We start from the raw sequence: 16772 nt of genomic DNA, 5'->3' as shown, positions 1-16772 counted from the left end.
CAATTTGAACAGCTCACTCTGGCTGCTGTGTTGAGGAAAATCGTAATGTCCAAGAATTACCTGTCTGATGCTAGGATATCTAGCATCAGATACATAGTTTGTCAGAGGTGGTGCAGGGATCCAAACCCAGGCAGTCTGGTAGTAGGGCTCATGCATCTGACTCCTTCACTGTGCTGTTAGCTACGGCGTGCCTTTATCCTGGTGTTGAAGTCCAGTGTGATTTCAGGCATCATGGGCAGGACAGCTTCTCTACTCTCCCTGCTTCTTTGGCTCACCAGCTTTAGATTCCAAAACCACGGAGGGAGCCAAGGTCAGGGCAAGCGTGTGTGTGCTAACCAACCTGGCCAGAGAAAGAGCGGTCTGGCCTTTTTGTAGTACACATGGTCTTTCCTCTTGCATTTCTGTGTCCTGATCTCGTTTTATAAGGACACCAGTCATATTGGATTAGGACCCACCCCTGTGACCTTATTTTACCTTAATCACCTCTTTGAAGGCCCTATCTTCAAATAAAGTCACAGTCTGAAATACTTGGGGTTAGAATTTCAACATATTAATTTTTGGGATGGGGGATACAAATCCCCCAGTAACAGGAACCATCTTAAAATTCTGCCTACTGCCAGGTGCAGTGGCTCACGCCTATAACCCCAGAACTTTGGGAGGCCGAGGTGGGCGGATCATTTGAGGTCAGGAGTTCAAGACCAGCCTGGCCAACATGGTGAAACCGTGTCTCTACTAAAAATACAAAAATTAGCTGTGCATGGTAGCGCGTGCTTGTAGTCCCAGCTACTCAGGAGGCTGAGGCAGGAGAATCGCTTGAACCCAGGAGGTGGAGGTTGCAGTGAGCCGAGATTGCGCCACTGCACTCCAGCCTGGGCGACAGAATGAGACTCAGTTTCAAAGAAAAAAAAAAAAAGAATTCTGCTTACCACATCTACATTTTGGCTAGAGGTGTAAGGCCAGTACTAGTTTTTATGAAACTTACTAGAAAGTCATGAATTGTCACACTCTGCTTGTGGGGTTTCAAGTCTTCTTTTAAAGACTCACTCTTTGCAAAATGTAAAGCATTTTCTGGCATTTGAAGTATTATTCGAACATTTCCAATTTCATAAAATTTTATTTATTTATTTTGAGACAGGGGCTTGCTCTATCGCCTATGCTGGACTGCAGAGGCACTACCTCGGCTCACAGCAACTTCTGCCTGTCAGGCTCAAGTGATCCTCCCACCTCAGCCTCCTGAGTAGCTGGGACTACAGGCATGCACCACCACATTTGACATATATATGTATGTGTGTGTATGTGTATATATATATGTATGTCTCTGTAGAGACAAGGTCTCATATTTCCCAGGTGGGTCTCAAACTCCTGGACTTCAGCAATCTGTCCACCACTGCCTCTTAAAAGTGCTGGGATCACAGGAGTGAGCCACTGTGCCTGGCGCTTCCTGAAATTTAGAATGGAATACCAGATTTAGAAACTGAGTAGACTCTATAAGACTACTTAAATACATGTTAAAGACTTTGCTTAATGTTGGGATAGGCATAAGCTTGTTCTGGCATTATTTTAATTTTTAAATGTTACTATTTTATTTATTTTGTCTTTTTTTTCTACAACTCTTGGTTCTGTGGGGATTTCTGGCATTATTTTATCTCCATTTTTTCCTTTCTCAAATATGCAATATATAATTAAAAGCACAAAGATTGCAATGTCTACTAATGAACTGCAGGGGTGTCCTTTGATTTATAGTTGGCACTGTGAAACTAAGAAGCTGAGAAACAATTAAGAATTTGTTTTAGAGGAGCAAGCAGACAAAAAAGAATTAAGGAGTAAAATCCCCAGGCAGATTTATCATTAGGAGGTCAGTGCTTCAGTGAGAGAAGTTCTGTATTTTTAAGACAGGGTCTCACTCTGTTGACCAGGCTGGAGTATAGTGGCACAATCATGGCTCACTGCAGCCTTGACCTCCTGGGCTCGAGTGATCCTCCCACCTCGGTCTCCCAAAGTGCTGGGATTATAGGTATGAGCCACTGTCCCTGGCAGGTTCAGATTTCTTGAATTTCATGATTAGACTTTCTATCAGAGCACTCGGCCTCTTGTTCTGGCCTCCATTTCCTCAGGAAGAGTTCAGTTGAATGGGATTTTAAAATTTGATTTTTACTTTTAGAGATGGGGCCTTGCTATGTTGCCCAGGCTGAAGCGCAGTGGCTGTTTACAGGTGTGATCGTACAGCACCACCTCCTGGAACTCCTGGGCTCAAGTAATCCTCTTGCCTCAGTCTCCTGAGTAGTGCGGACTATAGGTGTTCCATTTATATATATATATATATTTTTTTTTGTGGCAGAGTTTCACTCTCATTGCCCAGGCTGGAGTGCAATGGCACGATCTCGGCTCACCACAACCTCTGCCTCCCAGGTTCAAGCAATTCTCCTGCCTCAGCCTCCCTAGTAGCTGGGATTATAGGCATGTGCCACCAGGCCCAGCTAATTTTGTATTTTTAGTAGAGACAGGGTTTCTCCATGTTGGTCAGGCTGGTCTCGAACTCCCGACCTCAGGTGATCCACCCACCTCGGCCTCCCAAAGTGCTGGGATTATAGGCGTGAGCCACTGCACCCGGCCTTCCATTTATAATATATTTTAAAAGCCAATAAAATGTGACTCATTTAAAAATAATATTTATAATTAGAGATCTTATCTCAGTTTTCTAATTTCTCCTAGTTTCAAACTAATGATATGCTCTTTTTATTCTTTTAATTATTTATTTAAAAAAATAGAGAAGGGTTTTACCATGTTACCCAGCCTGGTCTCGAACTCCTGGGCTCAAGCCATCTGCCCACGTTGGCCTCCCGAAGTGCTGGGATTACAGGTGTTACCCCCAGCACTCGACCCATGATATATTTTTATTCATTTATTTAGAGACAGAGTCTTACTCTGTCACCCAGAGTGGAGGGCAGTGGCGTGATCTCGGCTCACTGCAACCTCTGCCTCCCGGGCTCAAGCGATTCTTGTGTCTCAGCCTCCCAAGTAGCTGGGACTACAGGCACGTGCCACCACACCTGGCTAATTTTTGCATTTTTAGTAGAGACAGGGTTTCACTATGTTGGCCAGGCTGGTCTTGAACTCCTGGCCTCAAGTGATCTGCCCACCTTGGCTTCCTAATGTGCTGGGATTACAAGCGTGAGCCACTTTGCCTGGCCTCAATGATATACTTTTAAAGCAACAATATAAGTCAGCATGAAATTGAAACTTCAATTGAACTGAAGCAGGTACATCCTTTGCTTTAATTAGTACTTTATAGGGTTACATTGTAACACCCTAAAGGTCTCATGTATTAAGATGTGTAAGGAAATACTTTTTTTTTTTTTTTTTTTTTCCTATTCTTAGAACTAATGCTTTGTGTTTGCCCAAGGGAGGAATTCAAGTGTGATTGTCAGGGGCTGAGTTCTCCTGGTATAAGCTGCTCCATGGCAGATGCAGGTTTGGTGGTGCCAGCCTGAGAACCAGCCAGGGATTCCCGCTACTCCAACTCTGCAGAGGATCCTAGGCTGTAAATCCCATGCTATATCTTGGAACAGGATAATCGACGCTGACCTGCTTTGTCTCCCAAGGAACAGGGCACCTGGAGATTGTGACTTCTACCTCTAAGAACAGTAGAGAAGTCTACCACCAGCTGCAGCCACTATTGTCTGCTTTGGTCATACAATAATGTGTCTAAGATATAGAAACCCACTCTAGAGCAACAAAAATGGGTGAGTGGATGAATGTTTTTGTAAGGATACAATGGGAGTTTTATGGATACAGGAACTGTGGTCGGGTCAGAGAATCCAGAGAACTTAAAAGAGGTAGCTCAGGAGTAAAACTGACCTGGGTTCAAATCTGACTCTGCAACTTACTAGTTGTGTAATCATAAACAAATCACTTTTATAGCCCTTTATGTACGTATTTTTTCTTTTCTTTTCTTTCTTTTTTTTTTTGGAGACAGAGTCTCACTCATTCACCCAGGCTGGAGTGCAGTGGCGCAATCTCAGCTCACTGCAACCTCCACCTCCCACGCTCAAGCAATCCTCCTACCTCAACCTTCTGAGTAACTGGAACTACAGGTACGTGCCAACACACCCAGCTAATTTTTGTGTATTTTGTAGAGACAGGGTTTCGCCATGCTGCTCAGGCTGGTCTTGAACTCTTGAACTCAAGTGATCCACATACCTCGGCTCCCCAAAGTGCTGGGATTACAGGAATGAACTGCTGTGCCTGGCCATTTTATAGCCCTTTAAACTTTTTTTCCCCCTTAACTGTACTAGGGAAAGTATTAGTTTCTTCCCCCTTAATCTGTGAGGATCAGATGCAGTGTAAAGTGGCGAAGAATGATGGCTAGCATGGAGTAGGTGGCCAGCAATATACTTTAAAAATGACTCCAGTCCTCTAAGCCTGGCTCATAGGAGACTCATGGGCCATTCCCAGAAATAGAAAAGATAGACAGAGGAGATGGTTAACGAGTAGGAGGTGAATTACATTTTGGTTATGTTGAAATTTTCGTCTGAACAAGATAGTCCAGTAGGAGGTTGCCACAAACTGATATGCATCTAGGAGAGAAGCCAAGGCTGGCTAGAGAATCAGATCTGGGACCCATCCAATGAGAAATGGTAGTTACATTAGTGAGAGCAGAGCCGCTGAGAGTACTGAGGCAGAACAAATGGATTATGGGCAGACATACATTTAAGGGAGAGAAGAATGAGAGAAATAAGCACAGGAGTGGCCAGACAGGTGAGACAAATAGAAACTAGTACAGAAAGGTAGAGAATATTTAAGACTGTTATTTGGTGATTTTAAAGTTTTTGAAGATGTGTTGTTTTGTCATTATCCTAGAATTGGTGTCATTACTAGAGAGGTTTTATAATAGCCATTAGAAAACTGTAAGCTGCATTTTGTGATTTACACATTAAGTTAAAAGAAATAAAATGTCACTTTTAGAAACTAGAATGACGATACATACACATATATACATGTATGTCATGAGAAATTATCATAATATTTGAAAAGGGTAGTTGCGAAAATGTTTTCAAATGTATAATCTAAAACCTTGCCCTAATTATAGTCCTGGGAGAATATGTAGTGCTGTGTGATGAGGACAGCACAAAAAAAAGACTGAATAAGGCAGTCTTGGGTTCAAATCCTGTGACCTTAGAAAAGTTATTCGTGGTTGAGGTACCGCCATTTTTTCTTCTCTAATATCCCTAAAATCCCACCCCTAAATTAATAGTAGCATTTATTGTGTGATAATTAAGTGAGACAATGTATATGAAGTACATTGAACAGTACTTAAAACATAGTAAATGTTACCACACTATTATTGTTTCTGTGTTAGGTGTTGATGATTATCTTTTGCATTCCTTCTTGTGCTTTAGTTTTAACACTAGGTGGCAGCAATGCTCTCTTAACCAATTAAAACGATACTTGCTAATTTTCTGGCGTAGAAGAGATGGGTGAAGCCTTACCTAATAGGAAGATGTGTGTAGGACACCAGCAAAGCAGGGCGAAAAGATGAATAGAGATAGCAATAGAGATATGTATAGAGACATCAACAGAGACAGAGACAGAAATAGAGGGAAAGAGGGAGAGAGAGAGAAAGAAATTGTAGAAAGAATTTGATATTTCAAAAGGATATACTGAAATAGTCATTGTGAGGAAACCAGATCTCTTTTGGATATGCACCTTCTAGAAAATTGTATTATTTTAAAATACATACAGGGAAGTGGCAGATACCATGTATTTTTTTGTGTTGACAATATTAAGGATCTTAAGTGGTCCTGGATGGCAAATGTCTGTAAAGTGTAATGTGTTTTACTGTTCATTTTAATTTTAGCATTAATCTTAATTATAAAACTATGACCATTTTCCTCTATATAAAACATTCCTTCTACAATAAGATATTTAGTGGTATCTATTGCTATCTAATGCTATCTATTGTTGTGTAACCATTATCTCAAAAGTTGGTAGCTTAAAATGAGGAAATAATGATTTCTTTTTTTTTTTTTAATTGAGACAGGGTCTCATTCTGCCACTCAGGCTGGAGTGCGGTGGTGATCATAGCTCACTGCAGCCTCGACCTCGTGGGCTCAAGGGATCCTCCTGCCTCAGCCTCTGGAGTAGTTGGGCCTACAGGTGTGTGCCACCACATCCAGCTAAGTTTTTTTCTACTTTTTGTAAAGATGGGGTCTCTCTATGGTGCCCAGGCTGGTCTTGAACTCCCAGGCTCAAGTGATCCTGCTGTCTCAGCCTCCCATAGTGTTGAGATTACAGGCATGAGCCACTGTGCCCAACTATGATAAATCTTTATTATCCTATATTTTCTGAAAGCCAGGAATGCTGGGGTGACTTAGCTGGGTGGTTCTGGCTCAGCATTTCTCATGAAGTTTCAGTCAAGACCTCAGTTGGGCTAAAGTTATCTGAAGGCTCGACTGGGCCTTGAAGAATCTGCTTCCAAGATGGTTCAGTCACATGGTTGGTGGCAAAAGCTACAATTCCATAATAATTTCTACATAAGGCAGCTTGAGTGTCCTTTCAAATGGCAGCCAGTCTCTCCTAGGGTGAGTGACCCAGGAGAGACTGCAAGAAGGAAGCTACAATACCTTTTATGACCTTATCTCAGAAGTCATAGGCTGTAATGTCCACCATATTTGTTCATAGCGAGTCACACAGGAAATAACTAAACACAATTGTCAGGAATTTTATACATATGCTGGAAATGGAGTTCCTGTATAAATAAATCACAGGCATGACCTCTTCCAGTGTGGCTCTGGACCTATTTCTACATCTATAAAAAGAGATCATGCCATAGAACCATGAGGAGCTTCAATTCTAAGGTGGCCTGTTCCCTATCTTGATATAACCTCAAATAACTTCTCTGTCTCTGTTTTTTCATCTCTAAAATAAAATCACCTAAGAAATTGCCTTTCAAATTTTTTAGACCCATTGTAAGGGCTGTACATTGAGCCTGAACACACACACATGTATGCGTGTTTTACATATAACAGAAATGAAAGTGCCACAAAACAATACCTTCTTACACTTATTTGTGTGATGTACTCTAATTTTATTCGCCATTCTATGCTAACTCATTTTTAAAAATTCAGGCCAAAGGCCGGGCGCGGTGGCTCACGGCTATAATCCCAGCACTTTGGGAGACTGAGGCGGGCGGATCACGAGGTCAGGAGATCGAGACCATCCTGACTAACACAGTGAAACCCCATCTCTACTAAAAATTCAAAAATTAGCCGGGCGTGGTGGCGGACGCCTGTAGTCCCAGCTACTCGGGAGGCTGAGGCAGGAGAATGGCGTGAACCCGGGAGACGGCGCTTGCCGTGAGCTGAGATCCGCCACTGCACTCAAGCCTGGGCGACAGAGCGAGACTCCGTCTCAAAAAAATAATAAAAAAATAAAAATTCAGGCCAAAATCTGTAGTACACTGGTCTCACAGTCCATCGAGGGTTTCAACATTCTTTGTGGAAAGAAAACATCCGCCCTCACTCCTCGGTGCTCACTTTTCGTTGGTGGTAGAGCAGAAATGCTGAAGAGCGAGTGAGTGAGTCCTCACCTTCCAGTTTCTGGGAGGCACAAAAGCACCTTTGGAAGATGGGTCAGCCCCGCGAGCCTACTCTAATTAGAAGGATCAGAAGTTGCTTGTCAGGTGGAAAGGTTACTGTGTTTATTTTTATTTTTATTTATTTATTTTTTGAGACGGAGTCTCACTCTGTTGCCCAGGCTGGAGTGCAGTGGTGCCAATGGTGCGATCACGGCTCACTGCAACCTCAATCTCCCAGGTTCAAGCAATTCTCCTGTCTGAGCCTCCTGAATAGCTGGGACTACAGGCGCGTGCCACCACACCTGGCTAATTTTTATATTTTTAGTAGAGATAGGGTTTCACCATGTTGGCCAGGCTGGTCTCGAACTCCTTGACCTCGTGATCCGCCCCTCACGGCCTCCCAACGTGCTGGGATTACAGGCATGAGCCACGCGCCTGGCCCATCCACCGTGCCCGGCCCATCTGTGTTTATCTTTAAAAGTTGGCTTTGGAACTTGCCATGTGACTCTGGGAAGTCCTTTAACCATCCTGAACTCATTCGTCGGCACCACAATTGGAATAATGAGTAGTATCCTTTTTGCCTATTTCATAAAGTTGTTATTAGGCTCACAGTCAATTAGGCACTTATCACGTGGTGAAGAATCTCAGGACAGGATATTTCATCCTCACAACAACCCTCTAAGATATAGAGCATTATCTTTGTTTTATAGATGAAGAAATTGATGCTTAGAGCAGTGACATATGTGAAATCTTAAAGTTAAATCTTAAGTGGTAGAGCTAGAATTCCAAACCTATTCTGACATCTGACATCAAAACCCTCATCCAAAATGAAAATGTAAGCTCGTTTCATTTGACCACAAGGGGTGGCCATTTGATGTATTCAAATGAAGAAATACGCAGTCACCACAGTGTAATAATGACTTTAGAAACTGATGCTGTCTTGCTGTGAACACGAACATCTAAAATATCACACGTGGGCTTTGAGCTCACTGCCTTCGCCCACTGCAGCGTGAGAACGCTGGCAACAGGGCTTCGGTTCCCCAGATGTTAGCAGCCAGGACTGGGTACATTTCTTGAAATGGCGCCCCCAAACAAAGTCCAGATCGCTTGGATGCAGCCCCCTACATTGAAAAGCGTCCTTCCCAGGAAAGGTCTGGCTTACAGCCCTCTCTTTGGCTGGTTGGCTGGGTTCCGAGAGCGCTGCCTGCCTGGGCCCTGTAGCCAGAGAGCTGACCCCGCGGGGGCGCGTCTCCCGGGCCCCGCGTCCCCTCGCTGACGGGTGGGGCGGGCCCCACAAAGCCCTTTATTGAGGCTCCGGCGTGACGCGGGGAGCCCCACACTCGGCGCCCGCCGCGAGCGGGAAGGACGCGTGTGCCCGCGGCGCGGCCCCGAGGCGTGTGCGCGGCCATGTGCGGTTAGCGCGGCGCGCTCTGTCCTCCTTTTCCCGGCCGCGACCCTCTGAGCCCCTCGAGTCCGGGTAACCAAGCAGCCAGCGCCGGCTAGCTGGGACCCGCCACCCTGGAAGCCCCGCGCCCGCAGCGCGTTCCTGGCGAGTCGGAGGCAGGGTGGGGCTCCGGCGTGGGAAGGAGCCGAGGCTGAGGCCGGTCCCTTAGCCTCGGGCTCTGTAGGCTGCCGAGGCCCCCACCCGTCCCGGGAACCGGTTCCTCCCGGGCTCTGCGCGTCCAGGGAAGGGAAAGAGACTCGCCCCGAATCGGCGTGCAAGGGCGGGGCGCGGGAGTGGTGCTGAGAGTTTTGAATGAGGGAAAACCTGGGAAAGATTGTTCTGCTCAAAGTGCCCGGGCTGGGGCGGGTGGTTCCTGTGCAGGCAGAGCCTTTGGTCGCTCAGCACTGCCACGGTCAGACACATTTTGGCGCAGCGGTGTTGGAGCTGGTTTGGCAGGCTCAGGCAGGGGCAGAGAGCACGACACCGAAACTTTGTCTCAGGATGATGAAACTTGCCTGGCATTTTCTTCTTATTCGGTGGCAAGAAATGAAAAAATGAGTTCATGGAAAAATGAAAGAGAACATGGTTTTACATTTGGGGTTCAAGTTCATTGAACACTTATTAAGGACTTTCTGACATTCAGAAAAATTTTTTTCTATTGTTTGGCTACAAAATATTCATGTGAGAAGCATTAATTAGGTGCGTTGCAATCATTTCAGGTAAAGTGAACAGAGTTATCTGTGACATTCCATCAGGCACCTACGTAAGGAAGTCGTACTGTAATAACTCGCCATGGCGTATGGATTGCCAAGAAAGAACACAGTGAAAACCATTTTGCGGGGCAGTTGTTATAATGTGTAAGTATATATATATATATATATATATATATTTAAAATCAGGGTAAGCATTGACTGGGGTGGGGAGTGTCTTTGTTAAGTAAAATGACTGGACGCTCTATGCTCCTCATGAGATACTGGGCTATATGAAGTATTTTCAGGTGTCTGGGTTCTGAATTTTTTTTTTTTTTTTTTAACGCAACTGCTTTTATAAGTTAATCCCATTCCTGATTATCTTACTTGGTCTTTACAACACAACAACACTTTCAAGTGAGAAAACTGAGGTTCAGAGAAGTTTGATCAAAGTCACAGTCCTGTAGTAAGGAAATGTCAGGGCTAGACTCGGGGTCTTCTTGTTCCAAGACAGCATTTTCTGCTTCCACCCACATCTTTTAAAAAACTTTGTTTAGGGCCGGGCGCGGTGGCTCAAGCCTGTAATCCCAGCACTTTGGGAGGCCGAGACGGGCGGATCACAAGGTCAGGAGATCGAGACCATCCTGGCTAACACGGTGAAACCCCGTCTCTACTAAAAAATACAAAAACCTAGCCGGGCGAGGTGGCGGGCGCCTGTAGTCCCAGCTACTCAGGAGGCTGAGGCAGGAGAATGGCGTGAACCCGGGAGGCGGAGCTTGCAGTGAGCTGAGATCCGGCCACTGCACTCCAGGCTGGGCGACAAAGCAAGACTCTGTCTCAACAACAACAAAAAACAAACAAACAAAAACTTTGTTTAGATCCTCCGCGTCTACCAAAAAAATGCCCCGGTGTCAGATGTATCTTAACAGAGCACCTAAGTAGCTGGCAGAAAGGGTTGGTTTTGTATCCTGTATACTTTGGCAGGCAGTGGATGGTTTCCAATCAAGAAGACCTGGACTCTAAGCCTGGCCCTGCCCCCAGTTCCCTAAGGCCACCTTCTTCCTCCTTGATCTCTGCATTTGCAAGATGCATATAACAATTGGCTATGCGGTGTGGATTATAAATGAAGTCATGTATGTAAAGTACTTGCACATTGCCTGTCATCCAGTGAACGCATCGTGAGCACGTGTTGCAACCACACAGTAGTTTCACTCTGTGATATTGTAGTGCAGTCTTTTCCTCTCTTAAACATTTGATTAGGTGTCAACTGAATTTGTCTTTTAAACAATATTCTATGAAGTAAATGAAGATTCCCTATGGGATTATAAAACCAGAGCTATAGGAAATTCAGAGAAAACTCACTGTTGCATTTTGTTTAGTTTTGTCAGTTTAGTATGTGTTTAGACCTTGAACTATTGACAAGTACCATTATACTAAGTATCATTATAAACATAATTTTTATGTGAAGATACTCCTATTTCTGAGAATGACTTAAAGCACCGATTCCATGGTTTTAGTTATGCAGAACTTTATGTCATGAACAATCTCTGTAACACCAGAGATTTCATTCTCTTTCATTCTCTCAAGATAGTATTTGATATCATACTATTTATAAGAATAGCCAAGTCAAGGGGAACAGAATGGTAGTAGCGCTCTTTAGAGTTCATTTGCCAAGGTAACTCCCTACCTGGGGCTTTTTTTTTGATTCAGTGTTTTTAAAGGATTGTAAAAACAATACACTAAAAACATCTAGCGTATGAAAGGTAGATAAAAATGATATATCTCCCCATTCCCATTCCTGATTTCCACTCAGAGGTACAATGTCTTATATGTTTTCTAGAATTTCTGTGGCTACACAAGACACATACACACATGTATACACACACACATATGTCTTTTTAACACATGGAATCATATTGAACTTTGCTCTGCCCACCGCCTTCCAATATATCTTGTATAGCCTAATAGGCAAGAGCACTGATTCTGGAGTTTGACTTCCTGGGTTCAGATCCCAACTTCACAACCAATGGCTTTGTGACCTTGGGCAAATTGTTCTCTGCACCTCAGTCTCCCTCCCTCCCTCCCTCCCTCCTTCCCTCCCTTCCTTCCTTCCTTCCTTCCTTCCTTCCTTCCTTCCTTCCTTCCTTCCTTCCTTCCTTCCTTCCTTCCTTCCTTCCTTCCTTCCTTCCTTCCTTCCTTCCTTCCTTCTTTCCAGACAGGGTCTCACTCTGAAGTGCAGGCTGGAATGTTGTGTACCTCCTGGGCTTGAGTGATCCTCCCACCTCAGCCTCCTGAGTAGCTGGGATGACAGGCACGCACCACAGTGCCCGGTGAATTTGTTTTATTTTTGGTAGAGATGGGGTCTCACTTTGTTGCCCAGGCTAGTCTCAAACTCCTGTCCTCAAGTGATCCACCTTGGTCTCCTAAAGTGCTGGAATTACAGGCATGAGCCACCATGCCCAGCTAGAGATCTTTATTTTTTTTTTTATCAAGACAGGGTATCACTCTGTCACCTCAGTGCAGTCTCAGCCTTAGCCTCCCGGGCTCAAGTGATCCTCCTGCTGCAGCCTGTTTTGTAGCTGGAACCACAGGCCTGTGCCACCACATTCGGCTAATTTTTTGATTTTTTGTAGAAATGAGATCTCATTACATTGCCTAGGCTGGTCTTGGCCTTCTGGCCCCCAGCGATCCTCCTGCCTCTGCCTCCCACAGTGCTGGGATTATAGGCATCTACATCCTCTTACATGGAAAGACTGGATTGACTTCATGGAGGCTGAATCAAAGTTCCTGGTGTAATTTCTGGTCATTGTTCAGTATTATCTCTATATTAGTTAGCATAAATCTCCCTCTCCTGTCTGGAATTACAACTCTGGAAAATTCTGAACAGCTCCCCACCCCATAAACCAAAATGTCTAGTGGCCGATGGAACCGAGAATTAATGTCTTCTACATCTCACATGGTAGGTGCTTAATCAACATTTATTGAATGCATTAATGAACTTTTGCCCCAGACAGGAACCTTGGGATCTTGCACTGCTTGCAAAGAACTGGTACACAAACCTAGCCAATATCAAGTTGCCTTTCTTGGAAGAAATTTCATTTGGTGGTTCTGTGCAGCTCACAAAATGTAACACCGTTAAAGATGGACTGCTCCCTTCTGCAGAATGTAAGTTCCTTAAGTTCTGCTTTAATAAGTTATAAATTGTGTGTGTCATTTGCTTATCAGAGAAATGTTTAAATCTGTGTATTTACACCCATACCTCCTATCTTTGTAGCTCTGTCATCTTGTTTATTATTCAAGCATATGGATTTTGCTGTATGATATTCAGTTTTGACTTAGTTGTGCCTGATGAAAAATGTATGTCAGATTGTTTTGTGTATTTTCTTTTTCAGCCATCAAACTCGAAAGGGAGTATGAAGTGAAGCGTCTTTGTAAACTGAAATGTCAAGAAAATACATCTGAGGAAATTAAGCTTCTCCTGAGGGAAAGGCCAGCCGGTTTGAGAAGACCTCTTCCATCTAAATGACAGTCAGCTCATGACTGAATCTGTACTCTGTCTCTTGCATCCAAAGGGGATGAAGGTCTCTGGACGTTTCACTGTGTAAAGTTCGGGGCAGATATTTGAATGCCCACTGGTGGATGGGCCACTGCCCACAGCTGTGGGTTAATGGCCAGCTCTGACAGATCTTCTGAGTCCCTGACATACTCTTGTTCCTTGTATCACAAGCTACAGCACTGTAAGTAGATGAAAATGCATTTGGAGTTGAGTCGTTTGTGCTATTCATTTTAATTTTTGTAAAATTGAACTAAAAGAAGAGGAAATTTCTTCAGCTGCATTGTTTTCAAAAGACCTCTTGAATATGCATCTTTGAGATCCCAAGGAGGGACCAAAAAGAAGGCAAGAGAGAAATTCTCTTAAAAATGATAAACTGAAACATTTCATTTGGTTAAGAAAAATAATAGACTTCATTTTTAGTACTTCTCTAGTTTCCAATTTCAATGAAACATCATTGAATATTCACATGTGGTACTTTAAAGTAGCAAGTAGGACTTACTTTGTTTTTGTTCTAGAAAAATTGTCAGGCTGGAGGTGATGGCTCATGCTTATAATCTCAGTACTTTGGGAGACTGAGGTGGGAGACTCGCTTGGGCCCAGGAGTTTGGGACCAGCCTGGTCTCTACAAAAAATTAAAAAATTAGCTGAGCGTGGTGCTGTGCCTATAGTCCCAGCTACTTGGGAGGCTGAGATGGGAGGATCCCTTGAGTCCAGGAGTTTGAGGCTGCATTGAGCTGTGATCATGCCACTGCACTCCAGCTTGGAGGGCAGAGTGAAAACGTGTCTCAAAAAACAAAAACAAAAAAAGTCAATCTTTTTCCTTCTGCCTAATTTCTTATTTTCTATCTGGAATGACCCTGAAGCATATGGAACACACATAGTTATGTGGAAGTGACATGAAAATACACAGAAGGTCTTATGAGAAAAACACAGACTGGGGGATGGGGAATTGATTAACTGGAAAGTATTGGATTTGGATGAACCAATTCTTCTAGCATTTGAACCAATAAAGCATACTTGGATATTAATGTTACTTTTGAGCACAGTGTAGTGTTTTTTAGATGATTTAGTAAGCATTTTAGGATCTTCTGGTATTTTCTTTTTCCCACCCAGGCTGGAGTGGAAGTTTCACTGTAACCTCTGCCCCCCAGATTCAAACAATTCTCGTGCCTCAGTATCCCGAGTGGCTGGGACTACAGGCATGCACCACCACACCTAGCTAATTTTTGTATTTTTTAGTAGAGACGGGATTTCACCATATTGGCCAGGGTGGTCTTGAACTTCTGACCTCAAGTTATCTGCCCACCTTGGCCTCCCAAAGTGCTGGGATTGCAGGTGTGAGCCACCGTGCCTGGCTGATCTTCTAGTATCTTAGCTTCATTTCATTATGAAAGGCACTGTGGCATACTGTGCAAGAGTATAGACTTTAGACCTGGGTGCCTTTCTTCAAATCCTAGCTCAGCTGCTTATTGCTATGTGAGCTGGGATAAGTTACCTTGTTTCTGCTTGTTTTCTCATTTGTAAAATCGGGGTAATACAGGTATACCTACTTCATAGGATTAAATGAAAACTGCCAGGCACACAATGAGAATTACTCTGGTGTTAGCCATTACTGTGAGTATCACTATCATTATAATCTAGGTATAATCTATATTGGGCTGACTCTCTTGACCTTTGTACAGACCAGAAGTCTTGAAATTTAAAAAATTTGGTTTTATTCTTACAATATATATGTACTACTTGCCCAACCATCTGACCTGAATTTTTAGTTCAAATTAAGGCCGCTGTACCTATGGCAAATCCTGATCATTTCTCTTTAAAAGTCATCATCCCTGATAATCAACTTGTCATTTATGTCTTTCTCTTAAAAGTAGCATGGAGAATTTGTGTGCAAAAATGTCACATCCTGATGTCCCCACTGTGTAACCCAGGAGCATAGATATCATTTTGTGGTCTGCCCTCTGGAGCCACCAGGGAGCCCTAAGCATGTCATACCTCACTTCACAACCTGGCACTTTCAGTTAGTGGCATTAATTGGGAGTATAAGTAATATGCTTCCATCTGTTGTCCAAAAGACCTTCAGGATGGCTAAATAGTAGAAAGGAGAGTTTTACTGGTGATGTCAGTTAGCGAACTGGGAAGAGAGTCTCTGGAGTGGACTGAAGGTGCTCTTTCTTCGAAGAGGGAAAGCGCAGGCTGGATTTTAGGCCTCCCAGGGCCTGTATCACGCAATAAAGTAATACGTATTCAGCAGGTTTTGGGGGAAAAGCTGTACATATGTATGAAGGTAGTCAAGCACATGTGCAATGGGCAAACATATATGTAACGTACTTCCCATGTTCACTTTGGGATGGGGTTTTAGCATTAAAATAAGGTGGAGTTTGGCTCTACATCAAAAGTGAACTACAGGGCACAAAGACAGTTCATGAGCAGCCTGTATAAGCTGGCAGAAACTGGCTTAAGGTCTGCAGTTGCTTTTCATAAAAGAAGGTTTGTAAGGCTGGTCCTCTGTTGAATCAGAGTTGCAGTGGTCTGGGATGTAAATCAGGGTCAGGAGGGCTGTGATAGCTCCTGTTGGTATGGAGTTTAGCAAGAGTGTAGTTTTTCTTCTAGGGGTAAGAATTTAGGAAGTTGTCATGCCAACTGAGCCCTGAGCCCCTTGATGCTATAGTAAGTTTTATTTCCTTAACCTTATGGACTATCTTAGTTGATAAAGAGGCATCTGTTTTGATCTCTCAGATCACATATTCTTTTTCATAATGTTGAAAATGAATGAAACATGTATCTGTTTGTAAAAAGTTTGCCAGAACAAAATATTTTTTTTTTTTTTTGAGACGGAGTCTCGCTCTGTTGCCCAGGCTGGAGTGCAGTGGTGCGATCTCGGCTCACTGCAAGCTCCGCCTCCCGGGTTCACGCCATTCTCCTGCCTCAGCCTCCCGAGTAGCTGGGACTACAGGCGCCCACAACCGCGCCCGGCTAATTTTTTGTATTTTTAGTAGAGACGGGGTTTCACCGTGGTCTCGATCTCCTGACCTTGTGATCCGCTCGCCTCGGCCTCCCAAAGTGCTGGGATTACAGCGTGAGCCACCGCGCCCGTCCAGAACAAAATATTTTAACGCTCCTTGAGAAAAGATGGAATTTGAGAAAGCTTTAGTTCTTCATGATTTTCTTGAGAGAGGAGTCCTGCTTCTAGCTTTAAGATTCTGTTAATCATGATTTTAGGCAGATGTTTCTGAGCCTCTGAAAACTGCACATATTGAAATAAAATTACATTGCAAAATTGAGTAATATGTGTGTATGTCTCTCTCTCTTGAAATGCCCTAACAGCAGGAAAGGAACGTTCTTATGTTAGTGTTCCAATGCCTAACTTATATAGTTACTCAATAGACATTCATTGATGGAACATTTTCAGGGCTGGGCATGGTGGTTCACACCTGTAATCCCAGTAGAGATGGGTGGATCACCTGAGGTCAGGAGTTCACGACCAACCTGGCCAACATGGTGAAA

At 43.7% G+C, this 16772-nt stretch overlaps 1 protein-coding gene across 2 annotated transcripts; it reads left to right on the top strand.

Annotated features, from left to right (window-relative positions):
- The first annotated feature begins 8912 nt into the window (after positions 1 to 8912).
- Positions 8913 to 14298, top strand: C5H4orf36 (chromosome 5 C4orf36 homolog). Of its 2 annotated transcripts, none has more exons than XM_015450629.4 (4): positions 8913 to 9053; positions 9740 to 9877; positions 12720 to 12874; positions 13102 to 14298. In XM_015450629.4, exons 2-4 carry the CDS (start codon positions 9813 to 9815, stop codon positions 13233 to 13235), a joined length of 354 nt encoding a protein of 117 aa, XP_015306115.1. In that variant the 5' UTR covers positions 8913 to 9053; positions 9740 to 9812; the 3' UTR covers positions 13236 to 14298. The 2 variants fall into 2 exon arrangements, with proteins under 2 accessions (XP_015306115.1, XP_065401301.1); XM_065545229.2 differs by having other exon boundaries at positions 8913 to 9141.
- Positions 14299 to 16772: the final 2474 nt, after the last annotated feature.

The sequence above is a fragment of the Macaca fascicularis genome, chromosome 5, assembly GCF_037993035.2.
Source record: "Macaca fascicularis isolate 582-1 chromosome 5, T2T-MFA8v1.1".
In the NCBI taxonomy this organism is placed as follows: Eukaryota; Metazoa; Chordata; class Mammalia; order Primates; family Cercopithecidae; genus Macaca; species Macaca fascicularis.
The sequence above is the reverse complement of the archived record's forward strand: the minus strand, read 5'-3'. Positions and strand labels throughout refer to the sequence as shown.